The sequence below is a fragment of the Wickerhamomyces ciferrii genome, contig 00013 (genome assembly GCF_000313485.1).
Source record: "Wickerhamomyces ciferrii WGS project CAIF00000000 data, strain NRRL Y-1031 F-60-10, contig 00013, whole genome shotgun sequence".
Lineage (NCBI taxonomy): Eukaryota > Fungi > Ascomycota > Saccharomycetes > Phaffomycetales > Wickerhamomycetaceae > Hansenula > Hansenula ciferrii.
In genome coordinates, this window is record NW_011887727.1 from 104,811 (window position 1) to 129,264 (window position 24,454).

The window sequence follows — 24,454 nt, forward strand, 5'->3', positions numbered from 1 at the left end:
ATGGTGTTTAGGTTTGTATGTCTTTTTAACCAAATTTGTTTGTCGTTGCGATAAAATCAGTGATTATCTTTTGATTGATTTGATTCTTATCTATGTGAAGTTTTACCCGATATGGAAGTGTATGGGAGGGGGTGCTAGTACTAAGATTGGAAGGTGGAAGGAGTGCTAGGCAGAGGTTAGGCAGAGGGAATACAAGGAGTGTACAAGGCATTAGACAGGGTCTTGTTTAGATCTTTGCCTAAGTGTGACCTTCTGGAGAAGCAATGGACCGATTGAATTTTGATTAAGATTTTGTTTGACAGATTTGTTTTGGAATTGTTTTTCCGAGATTTATTGTACACAAAGACAAATTACACAGAAATTACACAGAAGGAATTTTATCACAGAGGAGATGGTATTGAGATATCGCTGATGATGATTACTTGCTTGCTGATCTGACGGTTGATTGTTTGATCAAGGTTTGATTGTTTGATTATCAGATCTTGTCTTGTGCTGATTGTGCTGGTTCTATTATATCAATATGCAAATTATGGAACTATTATCCCATATTGGAATTTATCCATCAACTCTGAACTTAACTTTAACAAATAAATTTAAAGGTTTTTTATTAATTTGGGTGTTTATTAAATTTATCTTGGTTAATGGCTGGGTTAATCTACATTTATTTTTATGGAATTGGGTTTCAAATTGGATTGGTTTCAAATGGGTTATAACAATCACATATAATATTAAATTAATTATATCACTGTGGTTTTGGCAATCATTAATTTATTTAATTAATAAAAGAAAAATTAAAATTATAATTAGTGGATTAGATTTAAATAATGATTTAGAAAAATTGAAAATATTAAATGAATCAAATTGTTTATGTTTAAGTAATCATAGATCATTATTTGATTTTATATTAATTTATTATATCAAGACTTTAGTTGCCAAAAAATCAAATCATGCTGCCAATAATGGTAATACAACATTAGATTCAATTGATTTAAATTTTATAAATTGGAATTCTATATGGAGAATTCCTTCTTTACATACAATTTGGAATTTTTTAACAAATGATGAAAATTGGGTTATACAACCAAATCAATTAGAATTACAATTGAACCAAATTATAAATCAGAATAATGAATTAACTGATTTAAAATCAAATTGGTTTATTCATTTCCCCGAAGTTAATATTATAAATGATTATTCACTTGCTTTACAAAATCAACAACTGGATCAATATTTAATTCCAAAATTAAATGAAACTTTATATCCAAGATTTAAAAATTTTAATAATATAGTATCCACTATAACCAAGATTAATAACAACACAGCTTCAAGTTCATCAAATCAATTTAAAAATTTAATTGATTTTTCAATAGTTTACTACAATCCTTTACAAAATAATTTTAAAAATCCAAATTTATTTGAAATATTAACTTTAAAACAACCTTTCTTTATTATAAATATTGATATTAAATTTAAATTAATATCAAAATTACCCTTAAGGGAGAAAAAATTAGAAAAATGGCTTGAACATCTTTGGTTAGAAAAAGATAAAACTATTGAAATGATGCAAAAACAATTGAAAATTAATGAATAATAAATGAATAATGAATGCTAATAATGATCTCTATATATGTGTTTTTTCTAATTCAGATGCAATATCTTCAACTTTTTTATCTTCTTTTGTAGTTGATTCTTTTAATTTTAATTCTAATTCATTCAAATCAATTTCTTCTTCTTCTTCTTCATCATCTTCTTCATCACTTTCATCTTCATCTTCATCTTCACTATCTAATTCTTCTAAATCATCTAATTCATCTAATTCACCAAATCCTCTTTCTTCAAAAATTGATTGAATTTTTTCAATTAATTCTGAATCTTCTTCAAATCTATTACCATTTAATTCTAATTTTGTTAAAACAGGTAAATTTTCTGAGATAATACTTGATAAGATCTTTAATGAATCATTATCTAATTCATTATATTGTAATTTTAATGATTCTAATTTATTAAATTTAGTCTTTTCCAAAGATTTAATTAAATCTAATGAACCTTTTGGATTTAATAAACAATCATTAACATTTAATTCTTTTAATTCAGGCCATTGTGGTAAATTATCAGCTAATACTGAACCAGATTTTTTTGTTATAGTATTATCTTGTAAATCTAATATAGTTAATTGAGTATTAAATTTTAATCCCTGGGAGATTAATTTCTTAATACCTGATGGTCTAATACCATTTTGATATAATTTAACAACTTGTAAATCTTTATGATTTTTCAAACCTATGGATAAATAATTAATTGAACCATTTTCTAATCTATTTCTACCACAAATAAATGTTTTCAATGATGATTGACCTTGAGTTGATTTGGATAAACTTAATTTATATAATGATTTACCTATACGTTCACCAGCAAATGGACCCATCCCATTATTTGATAAGATTAAATGATTTAAATAAATAGCTTCACTTAAAAATTTTTCTAATTGTTCAATTGTTGTTAAACCAAATGCATTATCACTTAAATTAACAATATGTAATTGAGGACATTGAGAAATTGATGGTAATAAATATTCTAAACATTGAGGAATTTCATCTTTTAATCTACCAGTAAAGAAATCTGCAAAATTAACTTCTTCTAATGTCTTTGCGTGTAAGGTTATTGATTTTGATAATTCAAGGGAAGCTTCAATACCAATTGTATTACCTGAAAAATCTAATTTTTTAATACCTGTTAAAGAATTTAAATTTGTTAAATATGGTTCGATATCTGCCTTGGTATCGAATTTGATTGATTTACCAGCTAAAGAATAGATTTCTTCTGGTTTGTATTGTGGGATGAAGTCTAATGAGGCCATTTTGAGTGAGTTGATCTTCTATGGGTTTGTTGATCTATTAATACAAGTAAAAGATCAATTCAACCGCCAAAAATTAATTTTTTTTCGAAAATCAAAACATTGGAAAAGTGGTGTTCGGATGGAAATTATATGGAATAATAAAAGAAAAATATAAATACTAATTGAAATCCATTGAAAAGTAATTCAAAAGTATTGATCAACTGGATAATTTTTGCAAATTTCCAAACATTTACCTTTGTATTGATGGTTTTTACTGATAGATTTCTTGATTTACTCACCTTTCTAGTTCGGAATATAAAAGGTTTTTAAATATTTTAATGACTTGTTGTTTGATTTTTCATCTATTTTGTTGCTTAACGTATTTTTAACGTATTTGTGATATCAAAGATTACATATTACATATTTTAATTTCGCATTGTAATTAATATATACAATATATATATAATTTATATTTGATTTCAAGTTGTTATGATTTCTTTGAGTAGAATTGTCATACACTTGTTATTATATTTATAAAGATTAATCTTTCATTTCAATAATATTGTAGTCTACATTTCAATTGACGGCTTAGAACATAATCATTAAAACATTGTAAACATTGTAAACATTGTATAAACACATTCCAACCCCAGGTCTTTCAAAGTCATAAAATCATAAAGATGCCATCATAATTCAAGATGAAAAGATAAAAATAAATGCAAAACATATGTCTATTTGTCTACTTTTTTGGACCAAATAATGGTTCACCAATGTTTTTACCTCTTAATTTAACACCTAAAGCTCTTTCTAATTTACCCAAGACTTGTTGATTTGGAATAGCTCTACCAGCTTCATAATCATTAACAACATTTGGTTTTTCATTAATTTTTGTTGCTAAATCTTTTTGTGATAATTTTTTTTCTGTACGAACCTTGGAAATTGTTTTACCAACACTAACATCAATTTTTTTTGGTGCAACAACATCAGTTTCTCTATCAATTTTGGTTAATCTTTGACCTTCATTATCACCTTTTGTATTTGTTGAACCATATTTTTTATCAACTGATAAAACTTGACCTGATCTTCTGGCAGCATTGATTTCAGCTTGAGTTCTTGCAACATTGGCTCTTGGACCACCACCTCCAATACGGGCTTTTGATCCAATGATAGTAGTTTTAGTATCCCAGTCAGACATATTTAATTGATGATTAGTTTCTTATTCAATTGATTGTAATTGTGAATTGTGAGTTGATTGATTTCTTTCTGGTTGTCCACTTTTTCAATTTTCATCAATTTCGTTTTTTGCCACTGAAATTAAAAAATCAAAAAATCGCGGAAAATTAAAAAATCGAAAAATCTGGAAAAATTTAAAAGTTTAGAAATTGATGATGTAATGATTACGTAATTCTGGAAAATTATAATTAATATTTTTTTTTTCAGTATAAGCAGCTCATCGATATTTATAATGAGTATTAAAGATTTATATTGAAGATTTATATCTAGTTACTGGTTATATTGCTGATTATATTATTACAAAGATGCCTACACCATTAGAAGAATTGGTCGAGTTTTTACACCATCCTCAAGCTCCTATCAGAACAGTCGCCCTGGAAAACGTTGTTGGATTATCTCAAGGTCCAGAAAGTTCAATTTTCCAATATAATAATTATGAACCAATAAAAGATTTAAAAATACTGGCAAGAGATAAAGGTAAAACTATTGTTCAACATTCTTTAACTATATTGGCAAATCTATGTGAAGATGAAAAAATTAGAGATTTAATTGTTGATGATTTTGAATTTGTTAAATATTTAATTGAAAAAATTATCTTGGATTTAGAAAATAGAAATTCTGATATTGGTTGTATTTTATTAACAAATATAGCTAAAAATGATAAAATTATTAAAATTTTTGAAATTAGGGATTTAGATTTACCAAATAAAGAAGTTTTCAAAAGTTCAAATGCAATTGATTGTTTATTAGATATTTTTGTTAAAGGTTCAGAAAAATCTTTAAATAAATTAGCAAATTATGATTATTTATCATTTTTTTTTGCAGATATTTCAAGATTTTTACAAGGTAGAAAATATTTTGTTACAAAACAATCATATGATGATATTTTACCAATTACCAAAATCTTAGTTTTCACAGAATATTATGAATCAAAAATTAGACGTGAAGGTGTTGCATCGACTATTAAAAATTCATTATTTGAAATTGATTCTCATTTAGATTTATTAGATGAATCCCAAGCAAATATATTACCTTATTTATTATTACCAATCGCTTCATCAAAAGATGCAGAATTAGATGAAGATGAATTATTTGAATTACCAGATGAATTACAATTATTATCACCAGATAAAACAAGAGATCCTGTCCCAGAAATTATTATAGTACATTTAGAAAGTTTATTATTATTATGTTCAAGTAAAGAAACAAGAAACTACCTAAGAACAAAATCTGTTTATCCATTAATTAGAGAATTACATAAAAATATTGATAATGATGATCTTGCTGATGTTGTTGAAAGATTAGTTAATATGTTAATGAGAGATGAAGCTCCTGAAGGTTCTGAAGATAAAATTGAAGAAATTGATGAAAAAATGGAAGAACCTGATTATGAAAGTGATGGTGATGAAGAAATTGTTGAAGTTTTATAGATATATACACCCTACTGTATGTCATATATATATATATATAAATGAACCCTTCCATTGTGTATTATATTTAAAAATCATTGTTTTTGATGTTTTCATATTATGTATTTATAAACTTGTCTTTATTTCTCTATTATTTCAAAACCAAAAATCCATCTTGATTTTTCAATAATTGTTTAACTAAAGTTTTAATTCTATTTTTATTATCAGGATGCTTTGATAATTTAAATTTTAATTTATGAATTAATTCTTTTGCAGTTAATTTTTCTTTTGATACAATTTCAATTATATCTTGTTCAGTTAATAAATCAACATCAGTTTCTGAAGGAACTTGAATAATATCTGCATCTGTATCTTCATGTTTAACATTTGGTGATGTTGATCTTTTTGGTAAATGTTTTTGATCATCTTCAATTTTAATTCTTTTATGTGATCTTTCATCATCTGAACTTGGATCAATAACTGTTCTTTTCTTTGCATTTGGATTCCATTCACCTTTTGGAAATTTAATCAATATTGATGGTAATGCAGATAATGTAACAATACCATGATTTATAGATTTAACTTTAATAGTTCTTCCAGGTGTTGGACTTTTATTTGTTTTAGAATTTGGTGAATTTGGTTCTTGAGAATTTTGTTTATTTAAATCATTACCTTCATTATCTTCATTATTTGAATCTTCATCAATTTCTAAATCAGATTCATTTAAATATGGATTAATTTCATCATCTGATTCATAAATACCAGTCATATCAGTTTTATTTAAAGCTTTACGTAATCTTTCACCTTCTTTATCAACTTTTCTTGTTTCAAATAAATCATCATATTCATCATCACCACCTTCTTCATCATGTAAACCCATAGCATTTGCAGATCTCATTTCCATTTTAATTTTACGTTCACTTTCTTTATTTTCTTCTTCATCACCATCAACAATTGGAGCTTCTTCATCATCTGCAAAATCTTCATCATAATCAAGATCATCATTTTCATCTCTTCTATTATTATTTTCATCACCTCCTTCACCACTTGTACCAACAACAGTTTTCAATTTTTTCTTTGTACGTTCAAATCTTGTTAATTTTTGTTCTTTTTCATCCAGATGTTTCATAAACCATCTTGGTATTTGTTGAGTTTTAGATTTTTCCATTCTTGCTTCAGCTTCTTCTAATGTTAAAGTTGAATATTTATTTCTTGGAGTAAATCTATAAACTTTATCAGCTGGCATCATTTTGAAACCATCACCATCAGGAATTAAAAGAACATAAGCATCTGAAGAACCTGCTTCATAACTACCAACCCAAGTATTTTTACCATCAAAATCTTCCATAACCCAAGGATAATATTCTTCATATCTTAATTTTTTAGTATTTTCATCAACAGCTTTAATTTGTCTTGTTTTTCTTTGAAATGGATTTTGTTTTTTTCTTGCACCACCATCTGGAGCAATTTGAGCTTGTTGTTTTTCTAATTTTTCTTGTTTCTTTTCTTCTTCAGTTTTAACTGGTTCAGGTGCAACTTTAGATAAATCAGCTTTTTCTTTAACAATTCCATTTTTTTCCTTTTCTTCTAAATATTTTGCCCTTTCTTCAGCTTCAATTCTTTTAGCTTCAGCATTTTCTCTTTGACGTTGTTCAATTTCAGCTCTTGTTAATTGATATTGTAAATTTTTGGTTTCTTTACGATGTAATCTAATTGGTTTAGTGAAAGTGTTTACAGGATCAACAGTGGATTTTGATTGAAATTTTAAAATATGAGTTTTAACATTTTCAATTTCTTCCTGGGTACAAGCTCTTAATGGATATTCTTTATAATCTGCTGGATTATCAATAATTTGTTTTTGTGCAGGAGGTATTTGACGATTATGTTCTCTTTTAACTTCACGTTTGATGAATGGTTTTGGTGGCGCTCTGAGTGGATTGGAACCCATGGTTATTAACTGGGTTAAATTTGATGATAAGATTGATGGGTGTCAGCCTAAGAAAGTAGTTGATGGTATCAAAGATATACTAATTAATTTGATTTCTATATTGTTTTTTTTTTCAGCTTTTTGACAAAAATATTATGTAATGCAAAGTACAAAGATTATGTAATACATATAGACTAAAATCATAATTTACTTAATTTACTTCCTATTTTACACTATTATACAATGAATTATTCCAATTTATAAAGGTTTGACCTGTTGTTGGTTGTTAGTATTGAATGTAACTCATTGTGTGTTGTTGTGGCTCTTTTACTCACTTTAAAATGAAGATTTATTAGTGAAAATATAAGAGCTTTTATATCTTGTACAAAATAATAGAAAACTCGAAGACCTTCTGGATCATCACTATTTCTGACATCTGTTAAGGATCCAATCTTGGTGGTCTTTGTATTATGATGTTAGTATATTGAAGTAAATCATAATTGGGTTCTTCACTCACCTCAAATGATATGTGATATCTTCCAGATTTAATTTCTAATTCTTGTTTCCCATCAGCATTCTTTTCTGGCCATTTAGAATCATCTTCTCTGTGATACTTGTTAGTAATTGAATGAGCTATTTGTCATTGACATTCCACTTACTTTAGTATCTCACTATCTGATATAATTTGTTTCAACTGTTTCACCACTGCAACACTGATTGTAACTATTATGACACAATTAGTACTCATCATCATCAAAACCAAATAACACAAACCACTCACATTCTTTCCTGATCAGATCGTCCCTTCTGTAATTGGAGTTATTTGTATATCTCACAAGAGCACTGGTCTTTTCTTCATTCAATTCCACATCAAATTCTAAATAAATTAGTTTCTGGTCTTTCTGGTCTCCTGGTAATAATACTCACCTAAGAATTCATGTCCAAATCTTCCTTGATGACCCGAATAATACCTTAGGTAGAAAGCCTGTCCAGCATCATTGACATCAATTTCAGCATTCTTTATGGATTTGTTCTCTTCTTGTGACATTGGTGATCTCTTTGTACCTTCTAGACAGTTCCTTTCAGATCTCCTTCTGGCTTTCCTTCTAGCTCTTGTTGATTTGAGAATAAATTGGTAAAGATTATGTCTTCTCAACTGATCCAGTACACCTTTTACGCAGAAGATGATGATGACTGATACCGATGATCCGTTAAGCTAGGCAGAGTCTCACCAGGTGACATCTGCCTAGATGAAATAACACTAGGCCCATTCCCTATGAAAATCTCCCCTGTGTAACTCTCAGTCCGAGAATAATAGGTGTCCATCTTTAAAAAAAATTGATTACCGGTGATGAAAATTAAATTAATATATAATACTCATTTCAAACTCTTTTTTTTGACACATTTTATCTTTTTGTTTGATCAAGACTTTATAATATTCCAAAAATGTCTTCTACAATCACTGATCCTGAAGAACAATTCAAACTTATTACTAAAAACTTACAAGAAGTTTTAAATCCACAAATCATTAAAGAAATTTTAGAAAAAAATGAACGTCCATTAAAAGTTTATTGGGGTACTGCTCCAACTGGTAGACCTCATTGTGGTTATTTTGTTCCAATGACTAAATTAGCTGATTTATTAAAAGCTGGTTGTGAAGTTACCGTTTTATTAGCTGATTTACATGCATTTTTAGATAATATGAAGGCTTCATTAGAAGTTGTTAATTATAGATCAAAATATTATGAAAGAATTGTAAAAGCAATTTTAAGATCAATTAATGTTCCAATTGATAAGTTAAATTTCGTTGTTGGTTCAAGTTATCAATTAAAAGAACAATATACTTTAGATATCTTCCGCTTATCAAACACTGTTTCTCAAAATGATGCTAAACGTGCAGGTGCTGATGTTGTTAAACAAGTTGCAAACCCATTATTAAGTGGATTAATCTATCCTTTAATGCAAGCTTTAGATGAAGAACATTTAGGTTGTGATGTTCAATTTGGTGGTGTTGATCAACGTAAAATTTTCGTTTTGGCTGAAGAAAATTTACAATCTTTAGGTTACAAGAAAAGAGCTCATTTAATGAATCCAATGGTTCCAGGTTTAACTCAAGGTGGTAAAATGTCTGCATCTGATCCAAATTCTAAAATTGATATTTTAGAAGATCCAAAACAAGTTAAAAAGAAGATTAATACCGCGTTCTGTGCTCCTGGTGTTGTTGAAGGTAATGGTTTAATTTCATTTATTGAATACGTTTTGGTACCAATTTCTGAATTGAAAAATGGTGAAGGTAAATTTGAATTCCCAATAGATCGTCCAGAAAAATTTGGTGGTCCAATCACTTATACTTCATTAAATGATATAATTTCTGATTATAAAGAGGAAAAATTAGCTCCTCCAGATTTAAAATCTGGTGTTGCTGATGCAATTAATGTATTATTAGCTCCAATTCGTGAAGAATTTGCAAATGATAAAGAATTCCAAGAAGTTGAAGCAAAAGGTTATCCTGCTCCTGTTAAACAAGAAAAAAAGACTAAAAAACCAAAAGATAAAGGTTCTCGTCATCCAGGTGCTCAAAAAAAAATTGATGAAACTACTCAAAAATTAGATGAAACTAAATTAGAAGATAAATAGATATAGTTTATATATATAATACTACAATATAAATGATTGGTATTATACATTTAATTTAATATGCATTATGTAATTAAGTTTTCTAGTTTTTTTTTCTTCATAAAGTCTCCCATCCACCAATATCTAAAGTTCCTTCTAATTTTCTTGTAATATAATTTGGTGTACCTAATTTTAACCACATTTGTCTGATAAAATCCTTATATTTTTCTTCATTTAATGTTAAGATTTGTCCTTGTCTTGCATCAGAATCATGTTCTCCATGACTATCAATATATGGAGTTGGATGAAATGATCCATTTTTTTTATTTAATAATAAAATTGAACTATGTTTTGGTAATAAAAAAATTCCAAATTCTCCAATACATTCATCTTCATAATGTCTATTACATTCACCTTTTGATTCTCCACATGAACTTTTTTGTAAATTCATTATTGAGCCACAAAATAAACAAACAGCTGGGTCAAAATTTGTTAATGATCTAACTTCATTCCCCTTATATAATAGTTTAGTGAAAATATCATCAAGTCTATTAGGTATATCAATTAATCCAATAAAACTTGGAAATTCAACACTGGTAAATTTTAAATCATTATCTGTATTTTGAATATATGAAACAAATCCATTCAATTTAACAAATTCAAATGAATTACTATCATTAAATAAATTCAAAAGTTCTTTTAAAGATGGTAAATTTAAAATTTTACAAATTCTTTCAGATTCTGATCCAATTTCATCTTCACCATTTAATTCAATTCCATCTGTATTTGCACAACATGAAACATTCCAAATCATAACTTTCCTTAAAAATGGTGTAATGCAACGTTCTAATAAAAGATAAATAACATTAGGGAATCTTGAATCTTCGAAAATTTCATCTGATAAATTATCAAAAATTGGATGATTATCTCTAATTTTTCTGCAAATTGTTAAAATATTAAATTTAGTTGAATCTAATAATTCTGGGTATTTAAGATCAAATAATCCAACTTCACTTGAAAACAATTTATCATTAAGTTGAGATAAAATCACAGAAATAATTTGAATGAAATGAAGTGTAAAACACATTCTTTGAATAGAATTTGTTGAAACAATTTTATTTGGTACACAAGAAACCAAAAAATCAAAAATTTCAATATCATCTAACACTTCAAATGATTTATCACTTCCTAAAAATGATAATTTACCTAATGCTTCATAAATAAGCTTATTTGTATAACCTTTAGAAAACCCATCATTTTGTTGCTTATGAGCAATAACTGCAAACCATGTTTTTCTAAATTCAACCAATGTTCTTAAAGTTGTGAGTGTTTGATTTGATAAATTGCTAATTGCATAGTCATTACCTAAATCAGTTCCTCTCAAAGTAATTTCTGTACTTCCAACGGTATTTCCGATAAGCTTGCATAAATATTCTCTGAAATGATTAGGTGATAAATCAGCAATTCTATTATTGATACTTAATGAGACCTCTTTAAGATTTTGTGGAATTTCATCTTGAAATAAAACATCCTTATAATGTGATCTAAGTATACTTTTCACATATTCAACACTATAATCAGTCAGGTCTTTACCAGCATCATCATCTAAAAATGAGGCATATCTCAAAGATTCGAATCCATCAGACCAATTAGCTCCATCTGGTTTAATTTCATTTTGGAAAGAATTGTTGTTGCAATTCCATAAAATTGGAATAAATAGATTTCCTAATGATTTACAAAGGGGACAAATGAATTCAAAATGTTCAAAATCCTCAGGAACTGTTCTAGTAATTTGAGTTTGACGACTTCTGGTGGATACAAGATAGTTCTTGTAACAAGAATAATGCATACCGTGACCACAACTTGAAGCAACTGCATTAGTTTTGGTACATGGTGTTTTATTTGCTGGAAAAGCAGGCCCAATAACGCTTTTATCCTTCACATCATCAAAATACTGATCAATTTTACCATGTTCAAGATGGTTCTCATGGAACGCTTTTAATACCCAATATTTATCATCAAATGGGATGGATCTAAAGCAGGATGAAGGAATGGCATTGAAAACTATCCCAAATATATCATCAGTTCCTTTAGGCATCTGACAAAGAATACAATGTTCTTCAGGATATCTCCAGCCTACCAACTCTTCATTGTCCATTTCTGTGTCACAACCATGACTTTCATCAGCAGTAGAGTTGTTCTCAACAAATCTACTTTGCTTCTGTTTGAATTTTGCCATGATCTTCTCTCTGCGTTCTTTAGCCATTCTTTTCTTCATTTCAAAATCAGAAGATGCAGTTGGTGGTGGCGACATAAAGTCAGTTCCCAAGACAGCAGCATCATAACTTTCAACTTGTTCCTTTAAATAACTGTCTATGGTTCTATCTTTTTCCTTCAATGCTCTGAAGATAGCCCTTACTTTTGAGTGATGAACTGCAAAATCTTCATTTTGTAAAATTTTGAATAATAAAGATCCAACACTTTCATAAAAAAAGGGTTCATTATGATCATTATTCAGCTCAAGCCAAATGAGTTCACTGAATGCTCTTGAATGGGCAGTATTATTACTCTTCACTGCAATATGAATTAAATGTAATAAATAATTCAGCATTGTTTCATTATTTGAGGCATCGGAAATATTAATGAATTTTAGAGTTGATTTCAAAAATTGAATAAAAACTTTTGAAGTGCTAACTTGGAAAATATTTTGAAAAATTGAATCTTCAGTATCAATAATTGTTGGTGAAATATAAGCATCTTTGACTGGTATTTTACGTTTTGCCGCAATTCTTTCTTTGATCAACTTTTCAGCTTCCTCTCTTTTATTGGAGCTGTAATGAATGTAATACGGATTGACTTCATTGTAATATTCTGACTTGAGCTTGTAGATTCCTGATTGTGAAGAGTTTGTTGGTGGAATAAATTCAGCAACTTTCTTGAGTATTAATTCAAATCTCTTTTCATGAACCAAAAAATCAGGGATTTCAGCAGCAAGTTTTGAATAGGTGAGTGGTTTGAAACATAAAGTATGAATAATTTCAACAGCTAATTTTATTTCTCCCATGAGATTTGGATCATCTGGGTAATCAAGTTCGCTAAAAAGTTGAATGAAAAACAACAAACATTCTTCAACCATTAAAGGTAGAACGGTAGCATCATAATCCTCATTGTTTCCATTATCCTCTTTCAACCAAGGTAAAAGTGACCATCTTGAGAAGATTGTCTTCAGAATAAAATCTGGATTTCCTAAACTCGATAATAGCTGGACCATAAATAAATCACGTTTGAAACCAGATTCCCGGATACCACTAGTTTTATAAATATGTAGTTGTGACTTTATGCTGAAACCATTTCTGACCCAAAACCCAACTTTAATCTGAGATAGTAACACAATTGTTCTAAGAGGATGCTCCAAGACATAACGAATAAGATTCTCATCAAAGCTTAGATTCCCGAAACTTTCTAATGTTTTAATATTACTAATATGAGAATACTGGATCATCCAACTTATAAATGCATGAATTGGATGTAAAAAACTAACGACATTCTCATGAACTTTAAAATCTGTAATAGCAGTTTTCTCATCAGAAACACCAATCAGTCTTGAAACCAGAGGTGTTATATCACAGTTTTCAGCATCTCCTTGGTCATCTTGTAGTAAGGTGGTAAGTCTTTGAAATGCTAAAGCTATTAAATGTGATGATTCTGAGGTATCAATTTTACCAAGTACTTTTGCAACCATCTCAGACAGTGAAGCCATTACCGAATAAATGTTGAAATAAACACCATAATCATTTGATTCATATTCAACATGTTCTAATGCTTCCCTTTTAAGAGTTGGACGACCTTGAAATAACTCCAGAATATCACAAATTTGATGAATGAATTTTTCAGTTAAAATGCTTCTAGGATTTTTGGATTTCAGTAAAATGCAACATATATCAAAAAATACTTGACCAACTTTTCTATTCTTGAATGCACTTGTAGACAGACATAGACTTTTATCCACATCACAAGGTCTTGTAACATTTAATGATGTCAGGAACCCATGTGCGGCAGCTAATAATCTTGTAAGATCCCCATGTTCAGCGATCAAAGTAGCATTTTTAACAGGAGTCAATAACTGATTCAAACTAGTCATACAACTATATTCAGGTTCTCTATCATGTACCAGAAACAGATCTAACATAGTTGGATATATATCAAGGTATTGACAACATATCAATGGCCTATAAAGTAAACTTGAGTTCAGAACTGAATTGAACAAGTTATGCAAATCAACCCTGAATGATTTCCAATACCTGATGTCAAAATATAAAAGATATTGAAATCTCGAACCATGAAAAGAGTCTTTGTCATGTCCATTAAAAGAAAAATTGACATCATAGTGGCATTCATCGGCTAAATTTTGATCAACATTCCAAGTATTGGGTATGTAATCCCAATTTTCTGATTTAGATATGCCAGATACCTTGATAGGAATATTAGGTATCTTATCATGATCCAGAAACCCTGGAAGCTCTCCTCCTTTTATACACTGAACGCCGGAGTTCCATGGACTGCAAATAGCTTTGAGTAACAAAGTTCTGATCAAATTGTAGTTTCCCAAAATAGAAGATCTTGTAATTTCCGTCAACCAGCAGACAATATCAGCACACATTTCTTCTCTGAATATATCTCTAGCTCCTTTGATACAACAAGTCAATCCAGTGGATTCAAGTACCTTACGGGCTTCCAACAACTCATCTAATTTTGTAGACCCTATGACTTTTGCTCTACCATTGATGTTCACTTCATCGGCAACCATTGTAGCAAAATCTTCCACTTTTTTAGTAGCTAAGGCTACCCGTTGCACAGCATCTCTATACTGTTTATTTTGATCATTGTATAATAAAAGATAAAACTTTTCAGAGTTCCAATCTCTACCGAAATATTTCTCAGTAAGCAAATCAGATCTCATTGATTCTTGGACGATTGATGCAGCATCTTTATGCTCTGTTATACTGGATGTGGAGCCTGCCAAAACATCAACAAGATAATCTAGAACAACATGTAGTATTTGAAGAGCGTTATCTTTGAAATCTTGTGGGAATTCTGTTTCTGGTGTCTCATCTATTTCATGATGTTTACAATGTAAATCAACTTTCCATGCTTCTGGGTCTCCACAGTCACAAACACCACCAAATTCACGCTGACAAACCGATGTCATAACATCATGACCTTTATGAAATTCCTCTGAGTAACAATTGGAGCATAATCCTGAGGATTCATCTTGCCCACAAGTAACACACCGGTAAATTGGTTCACCTTTCTTGAATTTCCGACCACATAATCTATTTGGATGTCCAGGATCATCACTTTTGTTTTCATTTGGAATCATCAACTGACACTCATCACATGAACTACTTTGAGAAGAGCTGTGAGATGTTGGATCACCTTTTGTGGTTGGAAAAAAATAATTGATATAAGTACCTTTATCCGATATAGCATAATAAAGTGATTTTCTCAACTCATTTCTAGCAGCATCAGAATAATCGAATTGAAACTTAGACGGTAGCCGTAGTAGTGTGGTTTTAAACTGATCACGATTGGACTTGGGCGTGGCACAGAACATGTTGTTCCTTATTTGTTTTCCTCAAAAGCACTTTAGTTCCCTTTCACTTTAACAATAGATTGGATGGCGATGAGGTATGTACTCTGGACAAAATAATAACAATTAATTAAATCTCTAAGTTTCCACTTTGAATATGATGAGATAACAAAAACCCCTATTTCTAAACCAGACAAAATCTCTGTTTATAATTCAGTTGATTTCTATACCAAACAATGCCCACTATAAGGATTCAGATCTCTCGGACTTGCCTTTGATTTGTGACTCCAGCTTTCTGTGAACCGAATCTTTCACGATTTGTAAACATCAGAGGCAAAATCTCGCGAAATTATGAAGGCAAAGATGGTACGCACAGGCACCCAAATCATTTTTATAAACAGTTGATTTTTTTTGTCGAAATGTATCGAATTTAATGCACAAAATCTTTAAAAACAGTGACAAGTGATCTCTGTCTTAGTTTTATAAGTCATCTTACATTATGGATGAGAATGGCTCATTGGCGAGGTTGCCAACCAATTTGGCCGCTATGACGCTTCATGATCATACAGAGAAGAATGCTGAGTCGCTATGGTCGCTATTATACTATGTTAGTTCTAAAGATGGTCAATATCTGAAAGATTTGTTCCCACTAGAGGAAGATTCAAACATCCCAAAAAATGAAGCACAGGCTATTTTGGATAAGACTTCATATTTCAAAACTAGAGACCAAGAAAAAATCACACACATTGGAAGAAATTGTGGTAGAAAATTCAAAAGAGGTGAACCAATTTACCGCTGTTTGGACTGTTCTTTTGATAACACTTGTGTTTTGTGTGTTCATTGTTTCAACAAAGAAGATCATCATGGCCATCAGGTTAGTGCTGCTATCTGTTCAGGGTCAAATACTGGTATATGTGATTGTGGTGATCCAGAAGCATGGAAAAGGGAATTACACTGTAAATGTAATTCAAAAGCTATGGAGGAAGATAATACAACATCATCTGTATTTGATGCTTCATATGAACTCTATCTACAAAAATTATTTGATACACTTTTGGATTTTATCATTGAAGTATTTGCTAATCAAAATCAAACCATTCCAGTTGTCAATAAAAAGTTGAAAACACTTCTTAGTTCCAGCTCCCTAGATAAGAAGGATGAAGCAAAACAACTCATACAAGATGATATTGAGAAAAGAGTTTTAAAAGATAACAAGTACAATGATATGTCAACTGCCAAAAAGATGTTTGTCGTTCTTTGGAATGATGAATTCCATAATTTCCCAGAAGCACAATCTGCTATTATTAGTGCCACACATGATTCACCAACTGCTGCCAAATTAATTGCAACTCGTGTTGACAGTGAAGGTAGAACTGTTCTACTTGAAGGTACTTCTTTGGATAGACTCATATCGGGTTACAGTAGTGTACAATCAAATGGATTAACTGCCACTGTCATGTCTGAAGCTGACTTTTTGAGACAAGATTATTCAAAGAGCATTATAGATTGGATTTTAGATGCCATCAATTTACCGAATGTTGGTTTTCAAAGGATTGCAAGAAGAGCGTTATGCAAATCGTTATGTGCTACATTTGACTCGGATGATGCTGTATCGCCATGTTGGTCGTCCTTATATAGTCAAGTTTCTGGACTTTTAAATGCAAAGAATCTCCCATATGTTGCACATGAAAGCATTGATCCAAACAAAGATGTACCATCAGCAGAAACTACAGTTGGTGATATATCAAATGAAGTGAACTCATTGGCTTCTCAAACTAGATTACAATATTTATTATTTTTTGATATAAGGTACTGGAAGGTTTTAAGAAAAAAAGTTCATGATTTATTGATCCCACCATTGGTATCTGATCTGGAGTATAAAATCATTGCAGCTGATCAAATTGTTGAAATATATGGGTTATTGATTAATGGTCTTTCGAAACTAGATAGGGAACCTCATTTGAATTCATTGGATGAAATTGCTTGTCAGTTTTTTACTTGTCCAACCAATTCAACAAATGTTGTTGGTTCTGACAAGATTAGAGATGTTTTGTTCCCAGTTATTCATTTATTTGAGAGCTTCTCAACTACAAATATGAACCATGATAGAAAATTCAAAATTCCGCATAGAGCAATTGATAAATCAACATCATTTAGAAAAGCATTTTCTCGTACCATCAATGACTTGATCTATTTATTTGAGAAGACAACCACTTTAAAACACTTTTTTGAATCTCAGAATTTCCTTGGGTTTTGCTTTTTAATTCGTTTGTTTGATAGTAATTGGTGTATTGAAAGAAAAACGGGTGAACATGTGGAAGTGGAAACATATGCCTTTGTTGATTATTTTAGTTATGCCTTACAGCTTTTAGGTGTTATTTATGGCGCTAGTGATCCTACAAAATTGGCTGAAATTGATGGTACGTTAATTACTGATGATATTAGAAAATTGGTCCATCTTTTGTCTTTAAATGAACATTCTACAAAAACTTTCAAGACCCATAACTTGATTGATTTCCAAGTATCATCCCAACCAACTGGTTTTATGAATCCATCAAATGTCTTCTTATCAAGATTGATTGAAAGTGTGGCAAAATCATCTAAAGAGATTACACAATTAGCAGCAGGTTATGATTTTTTACAGATAACAGACTCCTCCTTAAAAGCGGTTGTTTTGTGTGCACAAATTGAATCCCAATTTTGGGTCAGAAATGGATTAAATGCTTTAAAACAAGCCAATACATACAAATCACCTCAATTGATGTATGATAGTGTCTATTACAGAGATATACATTTAACACAAGTTGCATTATTGGCTACAGATCCTGAGCGTGCATTTTTGAATATTATTGATAGATTTGAGCTTTTAAATTGGTTTTCAAGTGAGGTTCAAGTATCAGGAACGGTTTATGAAGATAAGGTATTCACCATTATTGAAAAATTGATTTCTTTCCTTTATGTATTATTGTCTGAACGTTCCTTATTTATGGAGTTTGAATCAAAAGATAAAAGTACTCGTCACAAATTGAAACAAGTTTTAATCTATAGTTTATTTGCAGAACCATTAACATACTCTGAGATGGAAGAATCACTTTATGAAGAGCTGTCAGAGTTTGAAGGATTAGATGAAGTTTTGAACGAAGTTTCAGAGTTTACTCCACCTAGAGGTTTGAATGATGACGGTCGTTACAAATTAAGACCTGAATACTATAAACTTGTTGATCCGTTGAAATTGTTGGCACAGGTCAAAGATTTTCAAGATAATACAATGATCATCAGCAAAACTTTATCAAAACAAAATAAAGTAGCAGCAGATGATATTGTTATTGAGCCAAAATTGTCAAAATTAGAACCATTCAAAGAGCTTGGTGATTTTGCAAAGACTAAGGAATTTGCTAAGTTTGTCTACAAGCTGTTGGAGTTTGCTATTCAACACGATCAAGAATCTTATGTCCCTCAACTTTTACATTTGTTGCATGGTGTTTTTAAAGATGATGAATTATACAATGGCCAAAGCTTCGTCAGTGATGCTTTTATTCAAATTCCGATCTGTGAATCTTTATTTGCAATTTCAACTTCGGCTAATTTTTCTAAACAAACCACTAGGAAGGCTGATTATTTGTTAGAATCACTTCTAGTGAAAGACAGTCAAACGTTTTTCGATAGTTTGTTATCATGTTTTGGTGAAGAAGCGGTTAACTCTTATAAAGAAAAGAAAAAATCAGTCGGTGTCAACTTTGATGAAACTGAACCAGAACGCAAAAGAAGGTTGGCCAAAGAACGTCAAAAAAAAATTATGGAAAAAATGTCCAAGAAGCAAAAGATTTTTATTGAAAAAAATGACGAAGAACCTCAAGTTTATGAATCTGAAGGCTCTGTTGATCCGGGAGAAGTTAGAAGTTGTGTTTTTTGTCAAGGGTCTGAGACTAAGCTGGAACTTTTTGGGTTTCCGATCTCATATGTCAAGTCTTCTGTGTTCAGACATTTACCAGCTGATGACAAATATTCTGTTAAAAGAGCGTTCACAAATTGGGGTAGTGATTCCATTGGTAATAATTCAGGTGCTATAGGTATAGGGTTTCCATTAGAGGACTCAGAGGGTAGAAATTACGATAGCTTACAAATTGCTACATCATGTAATCATGGTATGCATTACAAGTGTTTGAGAACTTATATGAATGAGCATAATCGCTCTACTCCATCTTTTGCATGTCCCTTATGTAAAACTTATCATACTCAGTTTTACCCAGTGATTCCTGGTTACAGCCATTTGGATCTCAAAAGTTCTTCAGAAATTGAACAGTTACCAACATTCCTGGATTTGTTCAAAACATCGGGTAGTGAACTGACATCAACATATTTAATTGAATATCATGAAGCGTTAGATCTTTTGCAAAAAAGCTCAAAATACAAAAATATCACAAATCACTATGACCTCCAAGCATTTCATCTTAAGAAGCTCACCAATTTTTTTGCCTCAACTATTGATCAAACTGAAATATCTACAAGAATCAATGGCTCAACTGCATACACAAATTTTTTGAACCAGATTCCTCAGCAATCTTATATGGTCTTAAGAGCTTTGTTTGAAAGTCTCGGGCTAGTCCAAGGTACATTAAGTTATTTTGAATCAAATGTTAAAGCTAAACCAGCGTCTTTCACCCATCAATTTTTATCTGCATTCATCTACGGTAAAGGTTCACTTTCTAAGGTTAAAGATCTTTTAAGAAGTCATTATATTTATAATCTTGGGTCCTTAATCAATAGAGCTCAAAAATTTGGTGAATTTCCTGTCGGTGATATTAATTCATCCATCAAAGATTCTGATATTACCGCTTCAAGAGAACTTATTAATAATGTGAAATTAGATGGGAAATTGGCAAAGTCAAAATTTTTACAAGATGATCAATTTGCTTACAAAATAATTCAAATGGCACAAGCTTTACTTGTTCCTGCAGTAAGAAGTATTTGTATCTTTTTGAAGGTTGTCAATCCTGAATTCCAAATCAATCATCAAGCCTCTGAAGACAAAAGTTCTTTAAATATACTGTTGAATAGTTTATTTTCTCAAGAGTTTACTGAAATATTGGAAGCGTTAAAACCACATAAATTAGGGAACATCCATGTTAAAGGAGCTGGTAAACTTCCTTATCCAGGTGTCATCAAGTTAGTTGATTTACCATATGAATTAAATTACTTCACAACTGAAACCAACTCCTCGTCTGTTATTCCAATAAGATTTGCAGATGATGATGAAGTGCAGAACAGTGGAAACAGAATTGATTTCTGTATCTGCTTGACCTGTGGTAAGAAAGTATTTAAGGGGTTTGAAGGATACGGAATGACAGAACATACAGCAAAAGATGAATGTGATAGTGGTCCTGATGCATTATTTTTGATTCCAAACACTGATGTTGTTCATCTTGTCAGTGATACTTCAATTGGTCGCTACGCCAAAGCTGTTAATGCTCCTTACTTGAATGCACATGGTCAAAGTGGTGCCAAAGCTGTTCAAAATGGTCAGTTAACCAAATTAAATATTGAGAGATATAAGTATTTGAATAACTTGTGGCTGAGTGGTTCAATTTTCTCATACTTAAGCAGAAATTCAAGTCCAACATTACCAAGATTTGGTATGGGTAATTTGACAGAACAAACATTTTGGCGTCAATTTTTGAATACAGCAAGGGCAGATTTAGCTGCTGATATGGGCGGTGAAGGTCCTTTAATTTTGGATCTTGCAAATAACATTGTTGGTGACGATGGAGATGATGGTGAAGAAGATGATGATGAAGAAATGGGTGGATTAGGTAATTTTATTGTTGATGAGGATGTTGAAGAGGAAGAATTTGATGATGATGACGATGATCAATATGATGGAATTGAAGGACGTGCCCCTGTTTCACCAACTACTGGGTTCTCATCCGATGAAGATGATGCAGATGAATGGTTCGGTATGGATGATGAAGATGAATTTGATGAAGATTCTGAAATGGATGAGGACTTTTTGCCTGGGGAAGTTGACCGTTTTCAAGAAAATACAAGAATGGCTAATTTGGGGGATGAGCCAGATTTTGGTGAATTGGATGATTTTCCTGAAAGTGATGAAAGTTCTTTTGACACTGCTAATGAAATGGATATCGACAACACTGCTGATGGACCATCTAGCAATGACGTCGGATATGGAGATGGTGTTGATGAAGTGGATTGAATAAACCTTGTATAAGAAGCTATAAGTTTGTATATAAATTCAATGTTTTAGTACTACAAAGATGAAAGATTTTAAATAATGTAAGCTTTTTATATTTTTAAAAAAGGATAATAACATGTACAAATGGAGAAATCTTTGTATCTCCGTTTTAAATAAATGAATATGTGTATGAATCTATGTTTTGAACGAACTCCATATGCTACTTCAGCGATATTTGGTACTCCAGCGATAGTTTTTTGATTTTTTTTGTTAAATATGATTGAAATTAAGTCATTAATGAATTGTGAATTGTGCTTTATATATATATATTTGTATTTCAAATGATCTATTCGTCATCTTCGTCATCACCTTCTTCATCATCACCACCTTCTAGGTATTTACCTTTAATATCTTTCCATAATTTACCTTTGTTGTGGTTTTCGTAGAAGTTAGTGACAGCAACATCGAAGAAACCTTGGAAAGCGAAGGCACCAGCGAAGATTGTACCAACAAAGATTGAGTTTCTTTTGATCAAAGAGTTGTAAATGTTTGTGTAGAAAGACTAGTTTGGTTGTTAGTATTATATCAACTAAGCGGAACAAAACGAGCGTTCAGTGGAAGCATATGAAGGGATATATTGTTGATTGGTTTGGTATTCAAATAAAATGAACCAAATTCCAACTGAAGGATTCTTCAATAAGATATTGAGTGATTAAGTATAATTTGTCTTAACTTTGGATCATACTAAGAGTGACATTTCAAAAACAACAAAACAAACAAAAGATCCCAAGAGTGTCGAATTTTTTTGTAAAGGGCTGGTGAATTGCTCTACCCTGGCTTCCACTGAGACAATCTTCTCATACTGATATGCATACCATTTTGACTTTGGTTTTGAGTGTAGTTTAGCAAAAATAACTGTTGTGAAGGTTCCACGCTTAAAGTATATCAACACTTTTTTTTCAATTTTTATGTAAAATTGTTTTAGGAATTGTTGATTGGCTAAATTTATATGTCTGATTATATAAGCGAAATCGCGGAAAATGGCAAAAAAATAATAATGAAGAATGACACGGACAGGAATTGAACCTGCAACCCTTCGATTGCACTAAATTCCAAACTGGAGTCGAAAGCTCTACCATTGAGCCACCGCATCATCTTGAAAGTTTTGGCACCCCATCAGGTGTGTGTATATGTTGGTAAAAAGTTTATTTAAAAAACGCCGGTTTCGGATGATTTTGCTACTATATCAGCAGTTTTAAGGTCATAATTCGAATATTGAAGTGTGAAATGCTACTATTATCGAGTTTGATGTCCTGGACCTCTATGGTTGTTGTGTTATTACAGCTTTTTGTTTGCACCTCTATCCGAATTTCGTATCAAATTTTGACGGCTAAAAAAAATAATAGAAACAAAAGATTAAAACTCATGAACATACAAGTATTAGCTGTTCTGAATCATACACAAACCAAAGTAATTCAAATACCATTCAATCGCTAACCAATTTAAATAGCTCTTTCAATCAGATCGTCAAGGGTTATATCAAAGATGACAGAGTATAATGCAATGGCCTCAAACAATCCAACGACTGTTGTGATCCAACAAGATGCACAATCAACATTGATAACGTTAGACGAGTATATCAGCAAAGCATTACCATATCATTTACAACGACAAATTCAATTGAGCGCTGGAAATCAATCTAAAAATTGGTCATTTACTCAGGGTTTATTAATTGGTCAATTAAGTGTGATTGTTGTTTTGATATTTTTCATAAAATTCTTCGTCTTTAGTGAGACAAAATCATCAACTGATAATTTAAAAGATCTAAAGATACCAATCATTAAGAATAAGGAACTTGGAACAAATGGAGTACCTAGCTCTAGTGATGGTGCTGACCCAAGTGTGTCAATTAATTCTATTCTAGAGAAGACTTACTATAATGTTGAAACACACTCTCCAGAATCTTTGGATTGGTTTAACGTTTTAGTTGCGCAAACGATAAATCAATTTAGACATGAAGCATTAGCATCTGATAATATTGTCAATTCACTTAATGGCTTTCTACAAAATGCAGAACTTCCGGATTATTTAGATAAAATCAAGATAACAGAATTAGATATTGGTGATGATTATCCAATTTTTTCAAATTGTCGCATAAAGAAAAATCCATCAAATGTTAACAATCTACAAGCCAAAATTGATGTTGATCTTTCAGATACTTTAACTTTAGGAATTGAAACAAACTTATTATTGAACAAACCAAAACCATTGACAGCAATTTTACCAATACAATTGAGTGTTTCGATTGTTAGATTTAGTGGTTGCTTGACAGTATCCTTAATTTCTATTGCTGAAGATGATGAACTGTTGAACGATGAACAAGGCAAAGGTACTGCATTGATGTTTTCATTTGCTCCAGATTTCAGACTAAATTTTAGTATCAAATCATTAATCGGTTCAAGATCTAAACTAGAGAATATACCAAAGATTAGTAACTTAATTGAAAGTCAGTTAAAGAAATGGTTTATAGAAAGATGTGTTGAGCCAAGATTTCAAGTGATTAGACTTCCAAGTGTCTGGCCACGTAGGAAAAATGTTAGAGAACCTTTAAAAGAAGATGAAGACTGATCCAGCTGTAAATGTCTATTAATTA

The 24,454-nt window shown here is 30.8% G+C and overlaps 10 protein-coding genes across 10 annotated transcripts; 5 read left to right on the forward strand and 5 right to left on the reverse strand.

Annotated features, from left to right (window-relative positions):
* Positions 1 to 520: 520 nt before the first annotated feature.
* MUM3 (Mum3p) lies at positions 521 to 1,591 on the forward strand (the record flags this gene model as incomplete). Its single annotated transcript, XM_011278618.1, has 1 exon — positions 521 to 1,591. One exon carries the CDS (start codon positions 521 to 523, stop codon positions 1,589 to 1,591), a length of 1,071 nt encoding a protein of 356 aa, XP_011276920.1.
* Positions 1,592 to 1,621: 30 nt separating this feature from the next.
* Positions 1,622 to 2,857, reverse strand: RNA1 (GTPase-activating protein RNA1; the record flags this gene model as incomplete). Its single annotated transcript, XM_011278619.1, has 1 exon — positions 1,622 to 2,857. The coding sequence occupies one exon, from the start codon at positions 2,855 to 2,857 to the stop codon at positions 1,622 to 1,624; it is 1,236 nt and encodes a 411-aa protein (XP_011276921.1).
* Positions 2,858 to 3,575: 718 nt separating this feature from the next.
* MBF1 (multiprotein-bridging factor 1) lies at positions 3,576 to 4,031 on the reverse strand (the record flags this gene model as incomplete). Its single annotated transcript, XM_011278620.1, has 1 exon — positions 3,576 to 4,031. One exon carries the CDS (start codon positions 4,029 to 4,031, stop codon positions 3,576 to 3,578), a length of 456 nt encoding a protein of 151 aa, XP_011276922.1.
* Positions 4,032 to 4,374: 343 nt separating this feature from the next.
* On the forward strand, positions 4,375 to 5,499 carry HGH1 (Hgh1p; the record flags this gene model as incomplete). The annotated part of the gene is made up of 1 exon (XM_011278621.1): positions 4,375 to 5,499. One exon carries the CDS (start codon positions 4,375 to 4,377, stop codon positions 5,497 to 5,499), a length of 1,125 nt encoding a protein of 374 aa, XP_011276923.1.
* Positions 5,500 to 5,629: 130 nt separating this feature from the next.
* TFG1 (transcription factor IIF subunit TFG1) lies at positions 5,630 to 7,426 on the reverse strand (the record flags this gene model as incomplete). The annotated part of the gene is made up of 1 exon (XM_011278622.1): positions 5,630 to 7,426. The coding sequence occupies one exon, from the start codon at positions 7,424 to 7,426 to the stop codon at positions 5,630 to 5,632; it is 1,797 nt and encodes a 598-aa protein (XP_011276924.1).
* A 1,425-nt stretch (positions 7,427 to 8,851) lies between these two features.
* TYS1 (tyrosine--tRNA ligase TYS1) lies at positions 8,852 to 10,042 on the forward strand (the record flags this gene model as incomplete). The annotated part of the gene is made up of 1 exon (XM_011278623.1): positions 8,852 to 10,042. The coding sequence occupies one exon, from the start codon at positions 8,852 to 8,854 to the stop codon at positions 10,040 to 10,042; it is 1,191 nt and encodes a 396-aa protein (XP_011276925.1).
* A 97-nt stretch (positions 10,043 to 10,139) lies between these two features.
* BN7_749 (E3 ubiquitin-protein ligase) lies at positions 10,140 to 15,635 on the reverse strand (the record flags this gene model as incomplete). Its single annotated transcript, XM_011278624.1, has 1 exon — positions 10,140 to 15,635. The coding sequence occupies one exon, from the start codon at positions 15,633 to 15,635 to the stop codon at positions 10,140 to 10,142; it is 5,496 nt and encodes a 1,831-aa protein (XP_011276926.1).
* A 475-nt stretch (positions 15,636 to 16,110) lies between these two features.
* Positions 16,111 to 21,822, forward strand: BN7_750 (E3 ubiquitin-protein ligase; the record flags this gene model as incomplete). The annotated part of the gene is made up of 1 exon (XM_011278625.1): positions 16,111 to 21,822. The coding sequence occupies one exon, from the start codon at positions 16,111 to 16,113 to the stop codon at positions 21,820 to 21,822; it is 5,712 nt and encodes a 1,903-aa protein (XP_011276927.1).
* Positions 21,823 to 22,147: 325 nt separating this feature from the next.
* QCR9 (ubiquinol--cytochrome-c reductase subunit 9) lies at positions 22,148 to 22,679 on the reverse strand (the record flags this gene model as incomplete). The annotated part of the gene is made up of 2 exons (XM_011278626.1): positions 22,148 to 22,363; positions 22,677 to 22,679. 2 exons carry the CDS (start codon positions 22,677 to 22,679, stop codon positions 22,148 to 22,150), a joined length of 219 nt encoding a protein of 72 aa, XP_011276928.1.
* Positions 22,680 to 23,346: 667 nt separating this feature from the next.
* MMM1 (ERMES complex subunit MMM1) lies at positions 23,347 to 24,429 on the forward strand (the record flags this gene model as incomplete). Its single annotated transcript, XM_011278627.1, has 1 exon — positions 23,347 to 24,429. One exon carries the CDS (start codon positions 23,347 to 23,349, stop codon positions 24,427 to 24,429), a length of 1,083 nt encoding a protein of 360 aa, XP_011276929.1.
* Between the last annotated feature and the right edge of the window lie 25 nt (positions 24,430 to 24,454).